Here is a 23158-nt window from a genome sequence, read left to right as displayed (position 1 = left end):
AACTGTGTGGTTCAACCAAACGCAATACATCTCCAAAGAATTCAAACTCTACGATCTAAAATGCTTGGATCCATAGTAAAATCTCTTTTTTTACGTCACTAACCGGAACTGTGCATAAGATTTTCAACATTTATTTATCATTCATGTCGTCAAAACCGGATACAGGAAACTCCACTTCAACCTTCAATCACACGCAAATGCTCTAGCTCAAAATCATTCTTCTAGAACTCTTCCTGATAACCCGACTAGATGTCTTAAGAGAGACAGTGAAAAGAATGAATATTAGTATAATGTTTTAGGGTGGTAACACTGAATAAATTCTCCGCTCGTTTTCATCTACTGATTTTCACTGTTACAGTGTTATATTTCTCGTGGAAATTCTAAATCAAAACTCTAATTTGAGACCAAATTAATCTTACTTATAAGACTTACAAATAAGTAAGTAAGTAAAGTAATGCCTGTTCTTTCAAGAGGGCTTTACGTCCAACTACCAAATTAGGTGTCGTGGACGGAGGCGACTAGCAAACATACTTTACTGTAAATTTCTTAAATTAAACATTAAAATAAAATCCAAGGCCTACAGACCGGGGAATCGAACCCACTAAACCAACAATACATCTTAGCATTGCGGGTCTAGCCTATATCCGCCTAACGTACTTCACAATATATTTCTCGTATTAACCATTAAATAAAATCCAAGACCTATAGACAGGGAATTGAACCCACTAAACCAACAATACATCTTAGCTTTGCGGGTCTAGTATCTTAACCGCTCGGCTATCGTGGCGCCTACCATATTTGAAAAAGAAAAGCTCGTAAACAAATAATAATAAAAAAAAGAACCCCTAAGATAAAGTAGCAAGTATCCTCACAACGCGCATCTTTCTCAATCACGCTAGTTACACAGCTTCCCTGTAGGTGAAGACAAAACTAATAGAATAATTTCTTTGAAACTGAAATTTGAGCTACAAAAAATGACGGAATAAATTTTCCCAATTCAGAAAAGTACAACATTAATAAAATTGCAAACTTTTTTCCTCTTTTTTGTCACAAACACGCAAAATACAAAAAATATATTTATCCAAAGTAAAGTAAGCTCTTCCATATTAAATTTTAATACACTCTTTAATATTAAAATATCATTTTAATATCTCCAGAAAGATGTTATTAAAAAAAATAAGGAAAAAGGAAAAAAAGAAGGTTATTTTGGAAATGTTTTATTCCAGGGAATCCATTTTAAAGTAACCTACAGGAGCCAATAAGAAATGGAGTTAGAGAGAGTGTAGGATAAAGGACAATTCTTCCTTATTTAAATTAACTAAACATCCTGATGGAAATATTTCCTATAACAATTTTCCATTTCCCTCAACAAAAGATTTCTATTAGTAGCAGAGGTAAGGGAAACTGGATTTTATTATTTTTTCTTTTAATTTTCTTATTAAATTCTTGAAAAAAAATAATAATAAAAAAAAGAATCTCCATTAAATTCTATAAATAGATTCCAAGAAAAGTCAAAATTCATTTTGGGTTTTCAAGAAACCATACAACGATTTCCACGAGGTAAATCCAAGCTTTTCAACTAAAAACTTTTGCCCTGACCTGAACTTATTTGCCCTGGAGGGGGAAAAGCGTAACTGTGCCTTTGGTAGCTTTAGTTAAACTGGAAAACTGGCAGAAAGCAGACCAAATATTACAAAACTCTTAGGGCAATAAGATAAAGGGAGTCCTGCAGCTTCACTAAAATGAAGCTTACTTCCTAGGCTGGAAAGTTAATGGGGACCAAAAAAAAAAAAAAAAAAGATCAGTCCGGGAGACTAAGATCTACATCCCACCACCTGGTGCAGCTCGCACCTATCCCTTGAAACATCCCACGGATGGCTGCCCCAAATCTACATGGGTCCATGCAGATCAAGAACAGAGGGGAGAACGGCTGTCTGTTTCTCTGATACACCAAAGATCGCTGAACAAATTAGGAATTTTGGAGCATTTTTAGGAAAAACTGTAGTTCTGAAAATCCCAGGGAACCGATAGAGTGCTACTACTAACTTCTAGAACCAGACACCTGTTCCAAAAATCCTCTCCGAAAGAGAAGGGTGGCAGTAAAGTGGAATGATCATTTCCTGGAGTCTGTCATCTTGCTCTCCCAAAAGATATACTCATATCCTCTTTTAACAATCGGTAGCTATGCAATCCCCGCGATAATGAGGAAAGCCTTCATGTCGTCAAACATTCGTTTCCTTTCTACCACATAACGTGGACATATCATTATTATATGTTTGAAATCTTCCTCCTCATTGCAATCTACTCAAAGAGGAGAGGACCTTTTCATTCATCCTCTTGCTAAGCCAAAGGGAATACCTGGAGGCTCCTTTCACGCACAGTTAGCCATTTTTCCCGCACGCACAGGAAGGTCGCCAGATACCTTAGATTGTGTTAGCGAAGTTTTAGGATATTTTAAATGGAAGTAGCAATTAAAGGATTAGCGGAAAATGCTTTCCTTCCGCATGATTTACCTCCATCCTGACAAATGGGTCAAGTCCTCGTATCAGATCTGCTCCTTGGCAGACTCCAGGAGCCTATAGGTCTTGGGCGCACCACGAGGAGGTTTCAAAAGATGCTTTTCAGTGAGCTTTAACTTTATACAATTGTTTGCTCGTTTGTTCGTTGTTAGCTACCTAGCTAACAAGGTACCGTTCGATGCTCCGCATTCAAATATAAAGTAAAGTAAAGTAATCGCCTATTTTTTCAGGCGGGGCTTAACGTCCAACTACCATTTACGGTCGTGGACGGAGGCTACTAGCAAACATACTTTACTGTAAATTTCTTTTATTAACCATTAAATAAAATCCAAGTCCTAGAGACCAGGAGTAGAACCCACTAAACCAACAATACATCTTAGCTTTGCGGGTCTAGCCTATAACCGCCTAACAAACATACTTTACTGTAAAGTTCTCATATTAACCATTAAATAAAATCCAAGGCCAAGACTGGGAATCGAACCTACTAAACCAACAATACATCTTAGCTTTGCGGGTCTAGCCTATAACCGCCTAACAAACATACTTTACTGTAAAGTTCTCATATTAACCATTAAATAAAATCCAAGGCCAAGACTGGGAATCGAACCCACTAGACCAACAATACATAGTAGCTTTGCAGGTCGTATTCAAATGGAACATTTAACTATTAGAAAATTTAGAGAAAACTTTCTGAATAATTCAGCAGTACTAGCTAAAATTTCAGCCTCACGGATAAAACCCAACCAGTTTCAATTGGCCAAAGATTCATCAAAAGGGACTTTATTAACCTGGCTGAGTTGCCCTCGCCCTTCTTGCTCTAAAAATAGATGAAAGATTTGCACGGGAGACTCCATTTACACCCTCTTGTTCTAGATTTCCTGTCCTGAACATCTTATCAGTGCTCTGCCATCATCCACTCCGGTTCTCTCCTTTTTTGGCTGTAGCGCTTCTTATCAAGAAAAACCTCTTTTCATTGATTTAGTTTTTCTTTTTTTTTCTTTCTTAACTTTATCTCTACAAAATACTTCTTCTTTTCTTTTTTATACACCTACGTCTTCAATACACTTCCTTTTTTTTTTTACTAATTTTCCAATTCAGTAACATCAAACTGAAGAAGATATGTGAATAGAAAGGGAATTACATGTCAGATGTGTTGATAGATAAAGAAGATTTTCTCTGATGAGAAAAGAAAAGAGACATTTTATTTGATAAATGTATTGAAGATTGGAAAAAATAACAGAATTTGTTTATTTGGTTTACTCAAGATGAAAGGAAGTCTTATTTATATTAAGCGGCAAAAAAGAAATCAGATATAAAAGTCACTTGATTTCTTTAACTTCAATATTCCAGCATCAAGGAAAAAAAAAAAAAAAAACTGAGATGAGGATGGGAAAGATTTAGTCGGAAAAATCTGGAAAGAATGGTCACATGATTTTTCTCTCGGCATAATTCAATTTTCTCGAAGCTTAGAATTTTTCCGAAAAAGAAAAGTATTGACTCCAATATTAGAAAAGCTTACTGAAATAAGATGACCTTGTTGATGACGTCAAAGCTCTGAACTTTTTTCAGGAAACAGTATATGCTTCCAGCTACGTCCACCTAAAAATCGCCAGCAAAATTAGCGATTACTCTATAGTTCTATTACTTTTATCAGGAATCAAGTGGTGTCCCAAGGGCTGGAACAAGTTAAGCTGCTAGAATAGTACTCAGTCATTTATGACTGCAATATGATATTCAGGAGTGAGAGGTGACTAACCGAACAGGAAGATTATTCTGTCTACCGGAAGTGCGCAGAACTTTGGGCTTATCATCTAGTTTCATTTTTTCTTTTCTAAGGAATGTTAGGCATAATGGGACTCTGGGAGAGCTGTCACGCTCCCTACAACAGTTCCCCTATTCATATCCCATTTTAATATGGTAAACATGTATAATATTGAAGCCAGCCGTCTCTGTAGTAGTAGAAGCTGCATATTGACCTTGTTAAATGCAATGTAAGTTCGAGGAATATATAATGATGTGATCTCCCTCTTACTTGTGTGTCATGACTTTCTATGCCCTACTCATCCCTTGGTTATATCCTGCACTGGAGCTAATTAATTATGCAAACTTTGAGGGAAGCTTTCTTTATGCACTTGAACACGATGTAGCTGGATTATAATTAAGTTCCTCTTTAGAAACTGCACTACTCTTCATGCAATGATTAATAAGCGACAGCAGATCTACGCTATAGAATCTAGAATATTCAATTTATTAATACTAAAAAAGAAGTAAGTCAAGTAAAGTAATCGCCTATTATTTCAGGCAGGCTTTAAGTCCAACTACCAAATTAGGTGTTGCGGAAGGAGACGACTAGTAAACATACTTTAATTAAATAAAATCCAAGGCTTAGACACCAGTAATCGAACCTACTAAACCAACAATACATCTTAGCATTGCGGGTCTAGCATCTTAACCGCCTAACATACTTTACTATAAATTTCTCATATTAACCATTAAATAAAATCCAAGACCTAGACCCTAATAGCTTGATTTCGAGACCCAAGATTTGTCTGTGAAGTGTGCGTTCAGCATATCTCAAATTTAATATTTAGATACCAACTACCGGAAATTTGGGGATTACTTTTCCAACCAAATTAACTTACCGGAAGTTTATAATTTATTGAATAATTTTTTTTGTTCTGACATTTTAATGAAAATGGGTACTACATTTTTTCGAGTAAATAGAGCATTTGTAGGCAAACGATATTACTGGGCTTGCTTCCCTCTAAAGACTCATTTCAGTATAATGTATACACTTATCATCTTTAATTATTAATAATTATTAAATAAAATTCTTCAGCGAGTTTATAGGGCAATTGGAAAATTGTACACCCAATCTGAATGAAGCTACAATAAAACGAAAGCAATTAAATTTTGGAAACATCAATTTGATTGGTTGACAGAAAACAAAACAAAAAAAAAAAACCAATGACAGCATTTGCCAAATAATAAAAATATGTATTTCAAATATCAGAATGTCATAAAATTTCCTGGAAAATATTGGCCAACTGGTAAATTCTATTTTCGTACGATTTCTAAATAATCCAATCAAAATCTGGAAATTTTGGTGGAAGTTATTTTGAATAATACATTTTTTTTTTTTTTTTTTTTTATTGCAGCTCTGACAGAAGGCCCCAAATTCGCTGAGCCTATACCTAACGTGACAGTAGCGTTGGGTAGAGATGCCTCACTGCCTTGTGTCGTCGACAATCTTGGCAATTATAAGGTAAAGTAAGTGTTATCTAATATTATAGTTTTTGATTTTAAAATAGACTAAATACCAAAAGTTCCACACTACTCTCTCTACAAACTTAAATCCTCTAGTACAGTCTCTCGCTTCCTCTGACATCCCTAATACTCCTCGCCCGACCGAATCGCCAGTGGCCCCGCGACTTCCTTGTAAGCTGAAGACCTAAATCATTATTCTCCTATCTCTCCTCTCTCCTCCTCGTATTCTCCTCCTCACATTCTCCTCTCTCCTATAGAGAGTGCTACCGCTGGGTAGTTCCTGCTCTCCTCCCGCACCAGTTCATCATACTCATCATATTTACTGATTGTATACAATGTAAATTCAAAAAAGATTTTAAAAAATAAAAATTTGAGAGAAGAGGAATAGAATTTGATTAAAGTTTAAGGTAAATGTTAAAAAAAAAAAACGGTTTTTCAGATTGGTCTATTTGAGCACGGCAATATGAAACTTAATGAAGCATTACTCAAAAACCGGAAATCAACGGATAATGCCAACTTTGGATACTTCGTTAATAAGTACAATCAATTTTGTTTATAGCAACCACGTCCAAGAAATATACTTAAGCAGACTCGTGAGAGTACATCTAAAAGTTGTAGGACTATTGTACTTAAGTTCAATTTGTAGATTACAAAAAAATCTTTGGAGCGTTGTTTTTGAAAAGATTTTGAAAAAAAAAAGCTCAAAAATCTACTCAGTAAAGTAGTATTTCCTGTTTGTCTAATTTCATCTAAAAACTTATTATTGGTTCCTAATGTTGAAGTTCGAAACTCAATGAAAAAGTCTGAAAACAATAAATAGCAAAAATTTGATCCGTTCGCCAATACTTCCGCTCCAAAATTAGGAGAAAGTCGAAAACTTTGACAGGCAAAACCTACAATAAAGGTTTATATCTAGTTAAGTTAATTTAGTTATCATATTATGGAAGTAAAGCCAAAATTATTCAGCCGGCTGAGTGATGAAAACGAGAGAACAGCGGAAGTAGACCTTCGTGCGGCTGTCATTATCGACCTCATTCCGGAACTGAGTTAGAGCCACGCGTTGGATTCACCACGTCAGCACACGGAGGAGGCGGCATCTTCCCATGCTTTCTTACTAAATTCATGGATATATTATTTAAATACTTTATTAAATACTTTATTTACATTATAAAAGTAAAATAGGTTTATCCATATTATGTATTTAGACACGGAGAGGTATTTACACTGCAAGCTGTGGAGTTAGTGTGGCTTAAAAGCTGCAGGGGTGCTTAACGAACGCAATGTCGCACTAACCAGCTCTCCCTGGATGATTACTCCCATCTCCTTGCGCGGGCTTCAATCTAAAGAAGTTCAGAAATCCTAACTGAAGCATTCCTCCAACAGGTGTACTTCAAATTTAGGTACGACTACTCAATATCTGTGCATTATTTGGCCCTTTCCTGCTCGTTGTTTTTCCTCCTTCATTCTTCCTCCTTTGGAAGATCCTGTGGGTATAGTTGACCCAGATGTTGAGAGAAGAATATAACCCCCTTCTTAAGCCTTTTGGGGGGGAGCGATTTGTTTTCTTCCCCTGCATATAGTGGGGGGAAAGGACTTTATAGGTGGAGCCGTGCGATTGGCAACAGAACCATAAAACTGGATGAGTTGTTCTTTGAATTTAGGGGGGGGGATACTGAGGTATTATGGGTCACCGGGAGTTACACAAACGATATCTGTTTTGGTATCGCCATGCTCCATTAACTATGTAAAAGTGACCAATTGTATTTTATTTTTCATAATCTGTTATTAAAATTTCTTAAGTTAAACTCGACAAACTGCACAACTGCGATATGCTAGATCGTCTATTCGTATTTCTTTACGTGAATACAAACGTTTGTAGAAAACTTCAATCAATTTATCGACAAACTGTACAACTGCGATATCCTAGATCGTCTATTCGTATTTCTTTACGTGAATACAAACGTTTGTAGAAAACTTCAATCAATTTATCGACAAACTGTACAACTGCGATATCCTAGATCGTCTATTCGTATTTCTTTACGTGAATACAAACGTTTGTAGAAAACTTCAATCAATTTATCAACAAACTGTACAACTACGATATGCTAGATCGTCTATTCGTATTTCTTTACGTGAATACAAACGTTTGTAGAAAACTTCAATCAATTTATCGACAAACTGTACAACTGCGGTATCCTAGATCGTCTATTCGTCTATTGTATTTGTTTACGTGAATACAAACGTTTGTAGAAACTTCAATCAATTTCATTATAAAGGAAGTCGTGGTCGATATTTTTTTACAAATATTTTGTGGGCACTACAAAATTACACTCTGATTGTAAATGCACAGAGGAATTTTTGTAAAGTTATTTTGTTTTGTTTGTTGTTGTTGTTTCACTTTGTTTGCTTTTTGTAGCGACTAATAGAATTATAGCAGAATTAAATGTATTAACACTTTAATGATAAGTAAACAATTTTAGATTTATGTTTAACTTATGTAAATTGAAATTTATCAACTTGTTTAGAAAGATAAATAATGGAACAGATTAATAAAGATAATATATCATCTATATACATATACACGGTATAATTTGTATAATAACAGATAGGGTTTGTATATCCTGACGCTAAATACATAATAACTATCTAGTTGGCACTGGATTATTGTTAACAACAACATTCCCTCTACTAATTACCGCCAATAATTACTAAGAGAGAGAGAGAGATTGTCTTCTGGACGTTTGCCAATAGCATCAGGTAGTTCGGGGGCCCTCAGTTAATCTTCATCTTCTTCAAGACAACAAACACCCAATAACAGAGAGTTGGGATCCTAGCTCTTGTTTTAGTAGGATATAGGTGATTGGTTCTGTGGTAAGGGGAGGAATTGTAATGGAAAAGGTGATTGGGCCAATCAGATTTTGTCTCTTTTTAAATTACCACCCAATTTTTGTTACTTCCTACTTCCGCTTACTGGTAAATAAAAGGAGAGAAAAGTATTGCAATTGAATCAAATTTTTCTAATGCCTCATGAGTTTGAAAACAAATATCTGGGGTTCACACTCGCACGACTTCCTTTGACTGATATATTACAGTTGTTAATTTACAGAAACATTTTGACACGCCTCAAAGTGCCCAAAAAACGAATTCCCCCTCCAAAAGTATTCAAATAAAAAATTTAGATATAAAAATAAGAGGGAATAGAGAAAATTTCAAAGATATTTTCGGAAAAACTTAGAAACGTGAGAAAAAGGTGTACTTCCTTCCGGTTGTGGAATTTTATTTATTTATTTTTTTCTTCTGCTATGGAAGTGGCGTACTGCTCAACTTAAAACTAACATAAGCTTAACCTAACTTATAAACTAGATAATTTAGCGATCCATTGAGATTCCTAAGATATGGTTTCTTCACTTATGGCAGGGGCATACAGCCCAACTTACAACTAAGCTTACTTATAAACTAGATACTTTAACGATCTATTGAGATTCCTAAGATATGGTGCCTTCTCTTATTGTTGGGGAATACTGCCCAACTTAAAAAACAAATTTCCTGGAAAAATTCGATTAAAGACCCTTTCGATTAAGGACAACTGCTAATTAGGTGTTGTAGACGGGGCCGGAAATTTACAATTAACACTTTTTCTAACAAATGAAAAGTAGCTATTCGCAGGATTCGAACTAGGGATCTCCCACTTCATAATCTTCATATTAATAATAATAAGGGAAGGGATTAGCCCTGAGGTTAGCATACTGGACTTCCACGCGGAGGTCCCGGGTTCGAATCCAGCAGCTGACCCTTAGATTTTCTCTTCCTAGGAGCTTCTTACAGCTCACTGTCCGGTGATGGACAGTGTTGTCTGTAACGAGAGAACACTATCCGGAGGCCGGCAGTGCACTGGAAAAAGCTCCGGGCGCTAATGACCTCAGCTGTTGATGTGCCCCCCAAAAAAAATAAATAAATAAATAAAAAATAATAATAATAATAATATGAAACAGAATAGTTATATCTAGTATGTATTCTATAAAAGAGTATTGTGTTAGTCTTTTAAATATATGTAGAATTTGTAACCAATGTGGAGCCGGCGCAACTGAGTAGAACGACAAATAAGTTCAAAACTATATTTCTAGCCAACTAACTTCAATAGAGAATAAGCCTGTCTTAGGATGATCCGATCCCAGCATAAAATAAGAAAAAACCACCAGAAAATAAGCATAATCTTCGTATTATTGATTGCAGGTTGCTTGGATCCACATTGACCGACAGATGATACTGACCATACACAGACACGTTATTGCCAGGGTGTCTCGGTTCAGTGTGTCGCATGATAACCATAAAACTTGGCTGTTGAACGTGAACCAGGTACAACAGGAGGATCGAGGCTACTATATGTGCCAAGTGAACACAAATCCAATGATCAGCCAAGTCGGCTATCTACAGGTGGTCGGTGAGTATTATTGAGAATCTATGTGTTTAATTAAACGAGATTAGAAGTGATTGCCATAAAATGGTGCCATTATCTAGGCAGGTGATAGGCTGGCAATAACGATCCGATAAAAAAAAGCGAATGTCGAAAATCTAGTAAGAGCACAATTCTTTCACTTGGAGTACAATAATTGCCTATTTATTAAGGCAGGCTTAACGTCCAACTACCAAATTAGTTGTCGTGGACGGAGGCGATTAACAAACATACTTACTGTTAAATTTCTCGTATTAAAACCATTAAATAAAATCCAAGGCATAGACCAGGAATCGAACCTACTAAACCAACAATACATCTTAGCAATGCGGGTCTAGCCTATAACCGCCCAACATACTTTACAATATATTTTTCATATTAACCATTAAATAAAATCCAAGGCATAGACCAGGAATCGAACCCACTAAACCAACAATACATCTTAGCAATGCGGGTCTAGCCTATAACCGCCCAACATACTTTACAATATATTTTTCATATTAACCATTAAATAAAATCCAAAGCCTAGACCAGGGGAATCGAACCCACTAAACCAACAATACATCTTAGCATTGCGGGACTAGCCTATAACCGCTTAACATATTTCACAATAAATAAATAATAAATTTCTCATATTAATCATTAAATACAATCCAAAGCCTAGACCAGGGGAATCGAACGCACTAAACCAATACATCTTAGTATCTTAACCGCTCGGTTATTCTAGTAGCGCCTAGATTCTGAAAGAGTAAAAATTGTAATATACAATAAATCGCTGTCTACTTTGGCAAATATATTACTTTTCATTTAAGGATAAATTTTATTGGAAATTAGAAACTAATAAGATCAAACCGGATTTTCCCTTTTTTTTTAAAAAAAAAAGGGAAAATAAATTAAAAAAGAAGGAAGAAGGAAATGTTCCTTTCTCTTTTTCTCCAATATGGCAGTTATAGATTTTTCTTCTTTGTGTTATTCCACTTTCCGGTTGAGGGGGGGGGGAAAGTATGGAAAAAATTTACAGATTCGTACAGCAGCAGGTTTAAGATTAATTTCTGACAGCAGGACATTAATCTCCAATCATAAATCTGTCAGAACGAGGATAAAGAAGGAAGGAAGTGCGGGTCAGAACAGGTGCGGGGCCGGTGGTATTTGAAATCTAGATGAATATTAAGGACCAACAGGGTGGCCGGCCGAGGGGTGTGGTACGGATGCAGCAAGAAAGAAACCTTATCGGTTTCTAAATATAAAATGAAAAATATAGAAATTTCTCAACCGTTTTCCTGTTCTCCTGCCCCCCCCTCCTCGAATTACAATTTTACTTTGACAAAAGAGTCTGCTATGATAAAGAGAAGTGGGAGGCGTGATAAGGCTGAGGTAATTTATTGCGGGGGTTAATGGGTTCCTAATTTTTGCTTCCCATCTGAGTGACGTCTTCAACATGGCGTCTCTCTTAGGTTATTAGATTCAAAGCTATTTATCATTACGTTTGTACTAAAGAAAAAAAAAATAGAGAAAGAAAAAATGCAATAAAGTAATTGGCAAAGTTTTTTATATGTTTTAAAAATTCAGAATTCAATTTACGTCATTAATTTTTTTTTTTTTAAATAACTTCCTTTCCTGTTGGAGGAAGTAAACGATAGCCACAAAATTCCGCCGGAAGTACAAGTTCCCTTCATTCTTACACGGCTTTAGACCCCTTTGGATCTATTGTGGTTCCCCTCACTCTAGAGGTCGCCCTTACAGATCTGTCCGTTTAATCAGACTCTTAATTCTGGAGAGCGTGATTCTTGGATAAAGCTCCTTAGGCCTTGGTTTTTTCACTCCCTGAGAAGTAACATCCTGAGCCAGAAGTGGCCACCAATAGGAATTGACAATGACGGTGGACCGACTTAGACTAAAATCTTATTGTAACATCCTCTGCTGGTACTGCTAGGCCGGCAGCTTTGCCAAAAAAAAAATCAAACATGTAATCGCGGTTATATACACGCTGAATAATTGGTTAAACGCCAAAACGAAATTCTGCATGATACCATTAGCCTACACTCTTACTGCAGTTAAGAAAGAATCATTACGCGACCGGTCGATAATAAAACTGATGATTACCTTATTTCCTCTGGATTTGATATGGATTCTATCCATAAATCTCCATACCCTCCACTCCATTGAAACTGCCCAGCAAGAAGTTGTCCTGGTAGGGCACCACCAGAAGCTAGAGATATCAGATTTTAACCATCGATATCCCTTGCAATGTCACTGAAGTGAATAACTTGGCATAAGAAAGAGAGTACTTCCGGTCTTTATTAAAATTAAGTGGCTTCCGGCTTTGTTTCCAATATTTTACACAAAATTTATTTCCATAAAAAAAAAAAAAAAAAAAATGGTGAACACTAACCATGAGTTCAATAGAACAATAAACATTGACGATTATTTTTGTTCTAATAACGTAAACTTTTCTAGGTTACAAACTTATCGATTAGGGTGGGGGCCCCGGATATCGTTTTTAGTAAACATATTTAGGCCAACTTTACTACATAAAATATCTTTATAGTCCCGGACAGACACAATGACTGACTTGACTTTTAGATATGATGATGATGATGCCATCTCTCGTTCTGGTACAAGTTTTTCAATATGAAGACGAACAAATATAGAAAGCTTTATTTATATCAATTCTTTTTTTTTTCTTCCGTTAGGTCATAATCTATCTTTTAAAACATCATTTTTTAGCAGTTTAGAGTTTAGGTTTTTGGTTTGCGTGACATTTAAATATCTAAATGTGTGCAACAAAATCAAATAAAGAAAATAAACAAATGAAAGTTCATGAAGGTTATTTACCCATAGTTTTCCCCGGGGAGTTTTTCCACCATTCTGACAGGATGACACCACAGGTATTTAAAAGAAAAACACAAAAAATTGCTACGTATTTTACCTTAATTTAATACTTTTTGAAAAGTGGGAGGGAAAAACTGACGTCAGTTTTGGATAAGCAGCGATATCCGGTTTATAAAAAAGAAAATCACTTGACATATTTGCGTGATCGTATTTTATTAAGTTTCAACATTTTTTTCTTCACCCAATTGGATTAAGTGGAAAAATAGATTTTTAAAAGAATGAAATAAAAAAAGAGAGTAGATAATTTATAACTGACAGTAATAAGATTGTTATTTCTCTCTCTTTTTTTGAAGTCACGAAGATAGTTTAAAGAACATGTTATAGAAATTTTGATCTGCGTGCTTGATTGATCACGACAATCTGGATTGCCCTGTTAAAGTTTTTGTTACAAAGCTTTCGGCGCTTCAAACAGTTGCCAAATCCAGAAGTGTCGAGCATTGTAGATCCACTATCCAAAAAACTTATCTGACTGCTTTTAGTAAAGTAAAGTAATTGCCTATTTTTTCAGGCGAAGTTTACGTCCAACTACCAATTAGGTGTCGTGGACGGAGGCGACTAGCAAACATATTTTACTGTAAATTTCTTTTATTAGCCATTAAATAAAATCCAAGGACTAGAGACCGGGGAATCGAACCCACTAAACAAACAATATATCTTAGCTTTGCGGGTCTAGCCTATAACCGCCTAAAATACTTTGATATAAATTACTCATTAATAAACCATTAAATAAAATCCAAAGACTAGTGACAGGGAATCGAACCCACTAAACCAACAATACATCCCAGCGTTGCGGGTCTAGTATCAAAGCCGCCTAACATATTTTACTGTAAATTTCTCTTATTAACCATTAAATAAAATCCAAGGCCTAGACCAGGGGAATCGAACCCACTAAACCAACAATACATCTCAGCGTTGCGGGTCTAGTCTCTTAACCTCTCGGCTACCGTGACGCCTAGAAAGTTCACTAAGCTCATTAAGAGCGAAAATAGGACCCGCTGAAGAGAATTATTGGGCTAGCTCTCAGCTAGACGAATCTTCTTAGTTTATATCTAATTTCCGGTTTAAAAAAGGTAAAGAGGAGGGAGATTTAGAGGGTAAAGTGTGGGGAGAGAGGTAAATTATCTTTTTTTAGACTCGCATTTCTCTTTGCTGATAATTGGGTCAGTAAAGCTTTACTCTCTGAGAGAGGAGACTTTTAATCATTCATCTGGTACAGTGGCTTTTCCTTTCTCTCAGAGGATTATGAAGACGACAAATTAGCAGAAAATTGAGTAAATTACCTCAATTGATGATTAACTGTAACTGAAAAAAATGAGAGTACGGACACAGTTTCTTTCTTTCTTTCTTTAGAGAAAATTGACGTAACACGCGTGTTTATTGTATCGGTTGGGGCGTCACGGTAGCCGGGCGGTTAAGATACTAGACCCGCAATGCTAAGATGTATTGTTGGTTTAGTGGGTTCGATTCCCTGCCTCTAGGCCTTGGATTTTATTTAACGGTTAATATGAGAGATTTATTGTGAAGTATAGTTAGCTAATCGCCTCCGTCCACAACACCTAATTGGTAGTTGGACGTAAAGCCTCGCTCCGTTATCTAACTGCTTTGTCGTGATCAAAAGATAATTTCCGGCATGTTGTGTAGCCACTCAGAACCGCATAGTATTGTCGTAATTTATTCGATTTCCGATCTAGATCTTATTTAATGTGTTAAATACGAAAATTAAGTAAAGTATGTTTGATATTAGCCTCCGGATTGGGCGTACAGAAAACATCTTGAGAGATTTTAATAAATAAGAAAATAAGAAAAATAGACATTGTGAAACCAGATATATTTTTTTTTGTGCTTGACAGGTAATTATATTAAAAAGAAGTAGAAGAAGCAGAAGGGAAAAGGTATTATTTAGCAATATTTCTCTAAATTGTCTCAAAATCAGCGAAAAATATACAGTCACTTGCGTACGTGCTTTTAAACCAAAATCACTGAATGTCGAACAATCCAGGGAACTCAATTAGTTTCCGGAAAGTGTCATAAAAATGGGTGGGGTGGGGCAAAAAAAAAAAAAAAAAAACTTGGTGAGTTATTCGCGGATGAATAGCTGGTGCACCAGAAAAAGATAATTCGCTTAAAATGGAAGGGGAAAAAAATTCAAACCAGAAAAATTATGTGAATAATTCACAAGGTATTCTCGCGCTGCAGTTATTGAACTAACAATGGAAAATTGTTTTTCCCTAATATCTGTGAGTTTTTAATTAATTTTTTACCCTCTAACCTCAACAATGAAAAATAAATGTTGAACTGGCATGTAGCTAGCCGTGCAGAGTCCTGATCTCTCCCTCCATTTCCGGGACAGAGTAGCCTTGTTACTCTGTTTGGGTCTAGCCTATAACCGCCAAACACAATTCACAATAAATTTCTCAAATTAACCATTAAATAAAATCCAAGGCTTATACCAGAGGAATCAAACCCACTAAACCAACAATACATCTTAGCATTGCGGGTCTAACCTATAACCGCCAAACACAATGCCCAATAAATTTCTCAAATTAACCATTAAATAAAATCCAAGGCTTATACCAGAGGAATCAAACCCACTAAACCAACAATACATCTTAGCATTGCGGGTCTAGCCTATAACCGCCAAACACAATGCCCAATAAATTTCTCAAATTAACCATTAAATAAAATCCAAGGCTTATACCAGAGGAATCAAACCCACTAAACCAACAATACATCTTAGCATTGCGGGTCTAACCTATAACCGCCAAACACAATGCCCAATAAATTTCTCAAATTAACCATTAAATAAAATCCAAGGCTTATACCAGAGGAATCAAACCCACTAAACCAACAATACATCTTAGCATTGCGGGTCTAGCCTATAACCGCCAAACACAATTCCCAATAAATTTCTCAAATTAACCATTAAATAAAATCCAAGGCTTATACCAGAGGAATCAAACCCACTAAACCAACAATACATCTTAGCATTGCGGGTCTAACCTATAACCGCCAAACACAATTCCCAATAAATTTCTCAAATTAACCATTAAATAAAATCCAAGACCTAGACCAGAGGAATCAAACCCACTAAACCAACAATACATCTTAGCATTGCGGGTCTAGTATCTTAACCGCTCGGCGCCTTTTTATCTTACTTTATAACTATATATTTTTTTCTTTCTCTTTTTGCACTCCAGAAACATTAGACTTGCATTTCTGGCGTTTTTAATAATTTGTTATAACAAGTCTCACAATGTTGTGATTACGAATCTCTGCTTTTCATTTACCTGCTTGTGCTATTTTTATTCTATTTTTTTTTTTTTTTGACCAGTTCCGCCGAACATATTGGACGATCAATCAACGCCATCTTCAGTGGCTGTCAGAGAGAACCAAAACGTCTCTTTGACGTGTAAAGCTGATGGACTACCACAGCCAAAAATCTATTGGCGTAGAGAAAATTCTCAACCGATTTTTATTGATCGGAAAAGTAAAGGTGATCAGTTTTTCTTCAATTAAAAAAAGTTCTTTAACTTTTTAAAAAAGTTGTATTTATTTAACGTGTAGAAAATGTGATTTTTTACAACTGAAGTTTATTCGAACTTTTTTCTCAACTAGGAAAATTAATTTCAAAACAAACAACGAAAATCACTTGTTCTTCTCTCTCTCTCACTCCTAAATTAAGGAAAACCTGGACGCAGAAAACTTTGTATAACTAAAATTAGCTCAACAAAGCTCATATAATACTGGCGTCCTACATGACATAGTATCTAATATTTACTGGCGGCCTACCTAACTATTCGTTGTCCAATAAAATTGGTCCACATCTTTGTGAAAATTTCACCAGCTTTTATGGGGCGTCCAGGATGAATTTTTAAAACTGGTTAAAGTTTCAACTGAATTCACAAATTCTGCTTTCAGCAGGTTTTCATGTACAGTTCTGGGATGATTTTCTTTTAAATATTGTTTTCTAAGTTTTAAGGATGTGAGTTGATGGAAGATTAAAGGAAATAAATAAAAACGTTATAGTTTCATCTAAGGATTTATTCTCTAATTCAAGTTAACCTTTCTCTAAGATTGTCACTCTTTTTACTCCGCAAATGAATATACTTTTAATTAAATCATCTTTTAACAACGGAAATTCACAACTTAGTGCTTTATTTTTTTAAATCAGCTGTTTACTGTTCTACAGATTCTCCTTCTATTTGCTTTCACTTAAAGAATTTGAAACTTTCAAATTCTATATTTTTCTTTGGCATGAAATAATTTTAAAATTTAGTTAAAAGAGTATTAATTTTATCTTTTTCAGACGGTTCAAAATTAGAAGTATTAAATTTTTCTAATACCTCCATTTTCGATCAAATGGAGCAGTTGGACACATTGCTTACTTCCGGTTTTTTATTGATTTCGGTTGCCTGCAGATGGTTTTCAAATTTCTTTCTCCAAAATTGCCAGTTTGCAGCAATATTCCCAGACATACACTGCCGGTCAAAAGTTTAGGACCACCTCAATTTTTTGAGAATATTCGATATATTTTGGAATAAATAACACAAACTAACATTGTTTTTCTACAATGAAGCTTTAATATGTGTTAACAGAAGTACACAGTTCAATATAAGAGGGGCACTATTTATATTTTGAGCCTAATAATAAAAAAACAGTAATTTGTCATTGAAAATGACTTTATTGTTTTTCAAAATATTCTCCTTTATGATCTATACTCGTACACTTCTGCAAGCGTTCGAACCACTTGTCAAAGCATTTTTTCATTCCGCTTGAGACACCTGGTTTTTGAATGCATCAACGGCTTCTTCTACCGACGAAAATCGTTGTCCACGTAATTTATTCTTGACGTTCGGAAAATAAAAGAAATCATTTGGTGCCAAATCAGGACTGAACGGCGGATGACCTATTAATTCGATTTTTTGAGTGCTCAAATAGTCGGTTGTTAGACGAGATGTGTGACAGCTGGCATTGTCTTGATGAAGAATGATCCGACGGCGCTTGTTTGTTTTCCTTATTTCATCGAAGACTTCCGGCAAACAAATAGTTGTGTACCATTCAGAATTGACCGTTCTACGTTCCTCTAAAGCAGTGGTTCTCAACCTTTCTAATGCCGTGACCCCGCAATACAGTTCTTCATGTTGCGGAGACCCCAAACCAAAGAATAATTTTGGTGGCTACTTCATAACTGTAATTTTGCTACAGTTATGATTCGGAATGTAAATACCTGATATGCATTATGTATTCTCATTGCTACAAATCAAACATAATTTAAAAGTAGTGATTGATCACAAAAACAATATTTAAATTATATATTGAGAAATATTTGTTACTAATTCCAATAAATAACATTAACGGCCATAACGGCGTGCGTTCCCGCTGAATAGCGCGGCTGCAGACGGTAGCGCGGCTTCTCAGCGGCTAAAGCCATCGGAAATATGTATTTTCCGATGGCTTTAGGCGACCCCTGTGTTTTGGTCGTTCAACCCCCGCCGGGGTCGCGACCTACAGGTTGAGAACCGCTGCTCTAAAGGCACTGTTGCCACATGACCAGTTTTTCCGAAAAAACAGGCGACCGTTTGTTTCGAAGTGCTTCGAGCGCGAAGTTGCTTTGTTGGATTTGGTTCATCTTGAAACACCCATACAGTCGACAGCTGTCTAGTTTCCGGCTCATACGCATATATCCATGATTCGTCGTCACCTGTTACAATCTTATACATGTCTTTTGAAGCACCGTCATTGTACGTACGCCTACCGTAAGTGTAATTAGGGTTTTGAGTGATTAAAACTTATTAATTAATATAAATAACAGGTGGTCTTAAACTTTTGAGCGGCAGTGTATGTAGTTGTTGTTTGCCGTTTAAAGAATTCATGTTATGATATTTTCTTATTAAATTTTCTATATTTATAATTTAAAAAACCAAATTAGATGATGATGCTCTGCTTACTTAGCTATTTCACCGCCTGGAACATTTCATATATGAGGAGGTCTTTAAATGAGTACTACTGAACTTTAAACTAACTTTATTTATATGAAGATTAATACAGCAATAAAATGAAGAGTGGGGAGCCACACTAATATTAAGACATACACATTACGAAATTTATCACAAATAAATATGAAGAATTGAATCCAGGTCTATGTAAGAAAGACATATCTTTGGAGAGGTGCAGAATCTGGAAAAGATATTTCCTTTTACGAAGCGATCAATGGTAATGGATCTATGATTTAACCCTTATTTTAAAGATGTAGCCTTGAAGTGGTGGAAATCTTGAAAGAGGTTACCGCACATGTTGACCTAATATTTCTACAGTTGAAGGATTGAGGTCAAGTTTGACAGAAGCGATAGTTAGATTACCATTAAAGCATTAAGCTCTTGCATGATCAAAGTAATAGACGTGTCTTCGGCCAAGATAATGGTTAGGCTGTGAATAACTACGATCGGGTTCTTCACTAATTTAGGGCCAAAAATAAGATCTATTGCGTTCTTCCCATTTTTTTTTAGGGTTGTTTAGATAGTACTCATCTTATAGCATTCTCAGACGCTCATTCTGGTTCTCTAAGAATGGTATAGCCCGCTTCAACTTCTAGTAACTACTTAAGACCCCCAGGGGAAACCCGGAGAGAAAGAGTCAGCAGATTTTGGGCTACCTCCTTGCTCTCAAAAGAGACTAAATCTTCTTCACGATCTGGTAACCTCGCAGACATCTTTTGGAGGAACTCAACTCCATCCATAAACTCACATCAGGCAAAACTACTAACTCTTCTTGGCCATCGGAAGCTCCGTCTTCCACACAGTCACCCCTAATTTGCGATAATTTTTAGAAAAGTTTGTAGAAAAACAATCCTGCTTCCTTTCTTGTAAAAAGCGACTTTAAGTCCACTTGGAAAAATACTTGATAAGTCTTGGTTGATTGAATGCAGCAGTTCTACCAAGAATAGCAGCTATTTGAAATTGATCTCAGGGTTACTCTAAAAAATCTTGATTCTTCCGCTTTTTAAACCCTTAAGTAAATCGCTAACTTCATTGCTTTTTAGTTGACATGCAAGAAGGAGAACAACTAAATCTGACTAGGATATCCAGAAACGAGATGGGCGCATATCTGTGTATCGCCTCCAACAGTGTCCCGCCTTCAGTCAGCAAGAGGATCATACTGGACGTGGAATGTAAGTACGGCCCCCCTCAGAAATTATAGCAATATACAAAATATTGTTTGAACCGTTAAAACTACTTCCTTTTACCGTAGGTGACGTAATTAATTTTTCTTAAAACTTGGTATTTATACTAAAAAAGTAGATGACGATGATGAGTTCACTTTAAGGACATCTTTTCGGAAAAAAAATTATGTAAAGTGTAAAATCTAGTCAGGAAATGGCACTTTCTATTGGGCTGATTTTATCTAAAAGCTAATTGTCTAGGTTCTACGATGTAACTGAAGCCAAATATCAAATTTGAACTTCCTGTGACGTTTTGTTTTTGAGTTATGCTACACCTGCCTAGCCGACAGGATATTTCCGGCAATGAATCGATTTCGAAAAGTTTTTCTCACCATGCAATCATCAGAAAACCCTCCCAATTTTCCTAGACTTTAGTGATACTTCTTCTAAAACTCAATATTTGGACTAAAATACACTCATTACAAGCATAGTAAAAGCAAATTCAGACAACAGTAGTCATTTGATAAGAAGACTATGGACAAGAAGTCATAAAAGCAATGAACAGTCAATATCAAGATGGCTATCAGACTAGTTTCACGATCTGTATATCCTACATTCAGATATTGTCCCCATACCCTCCCAAGTTTGTGGAGTTCCAATGGGGGCGTGCTTCGCTCCCAAACCAAACCCCAAATAGAGGACATAAACTTTCTAACTCCCCTTATCCCCGAATGTATTAGAGCGATTTCAACAGTTTGCCAACCCCCACCAATTCATTTCAGAAATCCACACCATAAACACTCCTATAAATCATTCCCGATTCCCTTATCTAGAAAGAATAGCCACTTGTTTTCCTGGCGGGGAGGGCCAGTTGTATTTGTTTATGATGAAGCTCTTAAATTATAAAGTTTTCTTTCCAATTTCCTTTTATGATATAACTAGTACTAAAATTTTTCTGCTAGCATAAATTGTTATCTATGATTCTTAATGATATTTTTATTGTGTACATATGTTTTGTAGACACTGGATAGAACAGGATTGTGAAGGACGGTTTCCCCCAAGAGCAAATCCAAAATGCCCACTGTTCCTCGCCCACCCCATATCTCATAAGAGATACCAGGGCTTCAAGACCAATAAATCCGTCTACAACTTGCCAGATAACAGTACAATGAACTGATAATGTAGCAACAGGACTGTAGGAAGCATGACGACTCAATCGCCACAGTGCACTGGGATAAACCTAGAAAGTTCTGGTAAAGATTACCAGATACCACAATCTCCGGTCGGGGAAACATTAAACCTCCCAAAGCGCGAGAAATCCTAGTTTTAGAATAAACGGGACACTCCTCTACAAAGTGCAAGCCCAGTCCCTCATTGGATTCACCACAGCCAGCGTAGATTCGCGATTGGTTAAGGCCACATTCAAAAAAAAAAAAATGGTACCCTAAATTCTCAAGTCCACCAACTGGCCGATCCAGGACCTACTGAAACCAAACACATTCGCTTTAGACAGTCCAAGAATTTCCTTAGCCTGACGGATGCCAGCTTGGAATCTCCACCATTTCCGGTGTTCTTTCAACAGGGATAATAATAGACCAAAATTACACAACTTCTTTTAATTCAGAAGGCCAGAATTGGTATCCAAGTATTCGTGAAGGGCCGTACTATTCCACCCTTCCAATGTCCTATATAAGCCTAATTCTCATAAGATCATTTATTACTATAACAAAAAATTATTCATGATGAAATAAGTAAAAGTAATGTAATCGCCTATTTTTTCAGGCGGGGCTTAACGTCCTACTACCAATTAGGTGTCGTGGACGGAGGCGACTAGCAAAAATACTTTACTGTAAATTTCTTTTATTAACCATTAAATAAAATCCAAGGCCTAGAGACCGGGGAATCGAACCCACTAAACCAACAATACATCTTAGCTTTGCGGGTCTAGTATCTTAACCGCTCGGCTACCGTGGCGCCTTCATGATAAATTAATTTACATTATAGAAATTTAACTTAAAAAAAAAAAGGAGAGGATTTCCTTTGTGGTAAACGTACTGGATTCCCACGCAGAATTTCCCGGGTTCGAAACCAGCTGCTGGTTCTTAGATTTTCTCTTCCTAGGAGCTTCTTACAGCTCACTGTCCGGTGATTGATACTGTTCCCAAGCCTGGCAATGAACTGCAAAAAAAACTCCAGAACATCAATGACTATAGATGTTGACGCGCCTTAAAAAAAATCAGAAGGGAGGGAATAACCAAATAAGGCGCCAATTTTATGGCATTTTTTTTTAAATTTCAGACCTTATATTAAGCACATGTTAGAGGGAGAAAATGTTAAGACTTTGCGAGAAGTGGCTGATTAAAACATAAGCAGGAGAAGAATGGTGGTTATTTAGGAATTACTGGAGTCGACTTTATAGCAACCAGTAATAAAACCTAATTAAGTTGGCGCTACATAAAAAGGAAAAGAAAAGAAAAATGAAGAAAATGCTGCAAATTAATTTTCCCTGTCTGAAGTGGGTAGTAAAGGTCCACTAATTATCTGCAGAGGAAATCAATTTTCCTCGCACATAAAAGATAATGAAATGAGAAATTAACTAAAATTGAATCAATAGAGCCACATTTGTGACCACCACGTACATACATACATACGCACAGCCTCTCTACCTCTACTACTCTCTAGATGCTCACAACCTAAACCTTCCCCTACCCTCATCCTACAGCCCACAGCATCCCTCTAAAAACACTCCCAACACTTTGCTGATCTTTGCAATAAAATTTTCAACTTGAAAAGACAGGAAATGAACATTAATTAAACGTTTATTGTTCAATGTATCGGTGGGGGGGGGGGGCTAAAAACCGGAACAAT

General features: G+C 36.1%; 1 protein-coding gene across 2 annotated transcripts in view; it reads left to right on the top strand.

Annotated features, from left to right (window-relative positions):
- Window positions 1-23158, top strand: part of LOC141448331 (lachesin-like) — a 78295-nt gene that overhangs the window by 42217 nt on the left and 12920 nt on the right. The window contains exons 2-5 of one of the 2 annotated variants that reach the window (XM_074116663.1): window positions 5678-5784; window positions 10020-10227; window positions 16463-16624; window positions 20171-20299. In XM_074116663.1, coding sequence (XP_073972764.1) covers window positions 5678-5784; window positions 10020-10227; window positions 16463-16624; window positions 20171-20299 — 606 coding nt within the window. The remainder of the gene's footprint in view (window positions 1-5677; window positions 5785-10019; window positions 10228-16462; window positions 16625-20170; window positions 20300-23158) is intronic. The other variant, XM_074116664.1, reaches the window with a different exon arrangement.

Source organism: Rhodnius prolixus, unplaced genomic scaffold, assembly GCF_049639745.1.
Source record: "Rhodnius prolixus isolate KJV_2025 unplaced genomic scaffold, Rpr scaffold_19, whole genome shotgun sequence".
Taxonomy (NCBI): domain Eukaryota; kingdom Metazoa; phylum Arthropoda; class Insecta; order Hemiptera; family Reduviidae; genus Rhodnius; species Rhodnius prolixus.
This window is presented reverse-complemented; position numbering and strand designations above follow the sequence as displayed.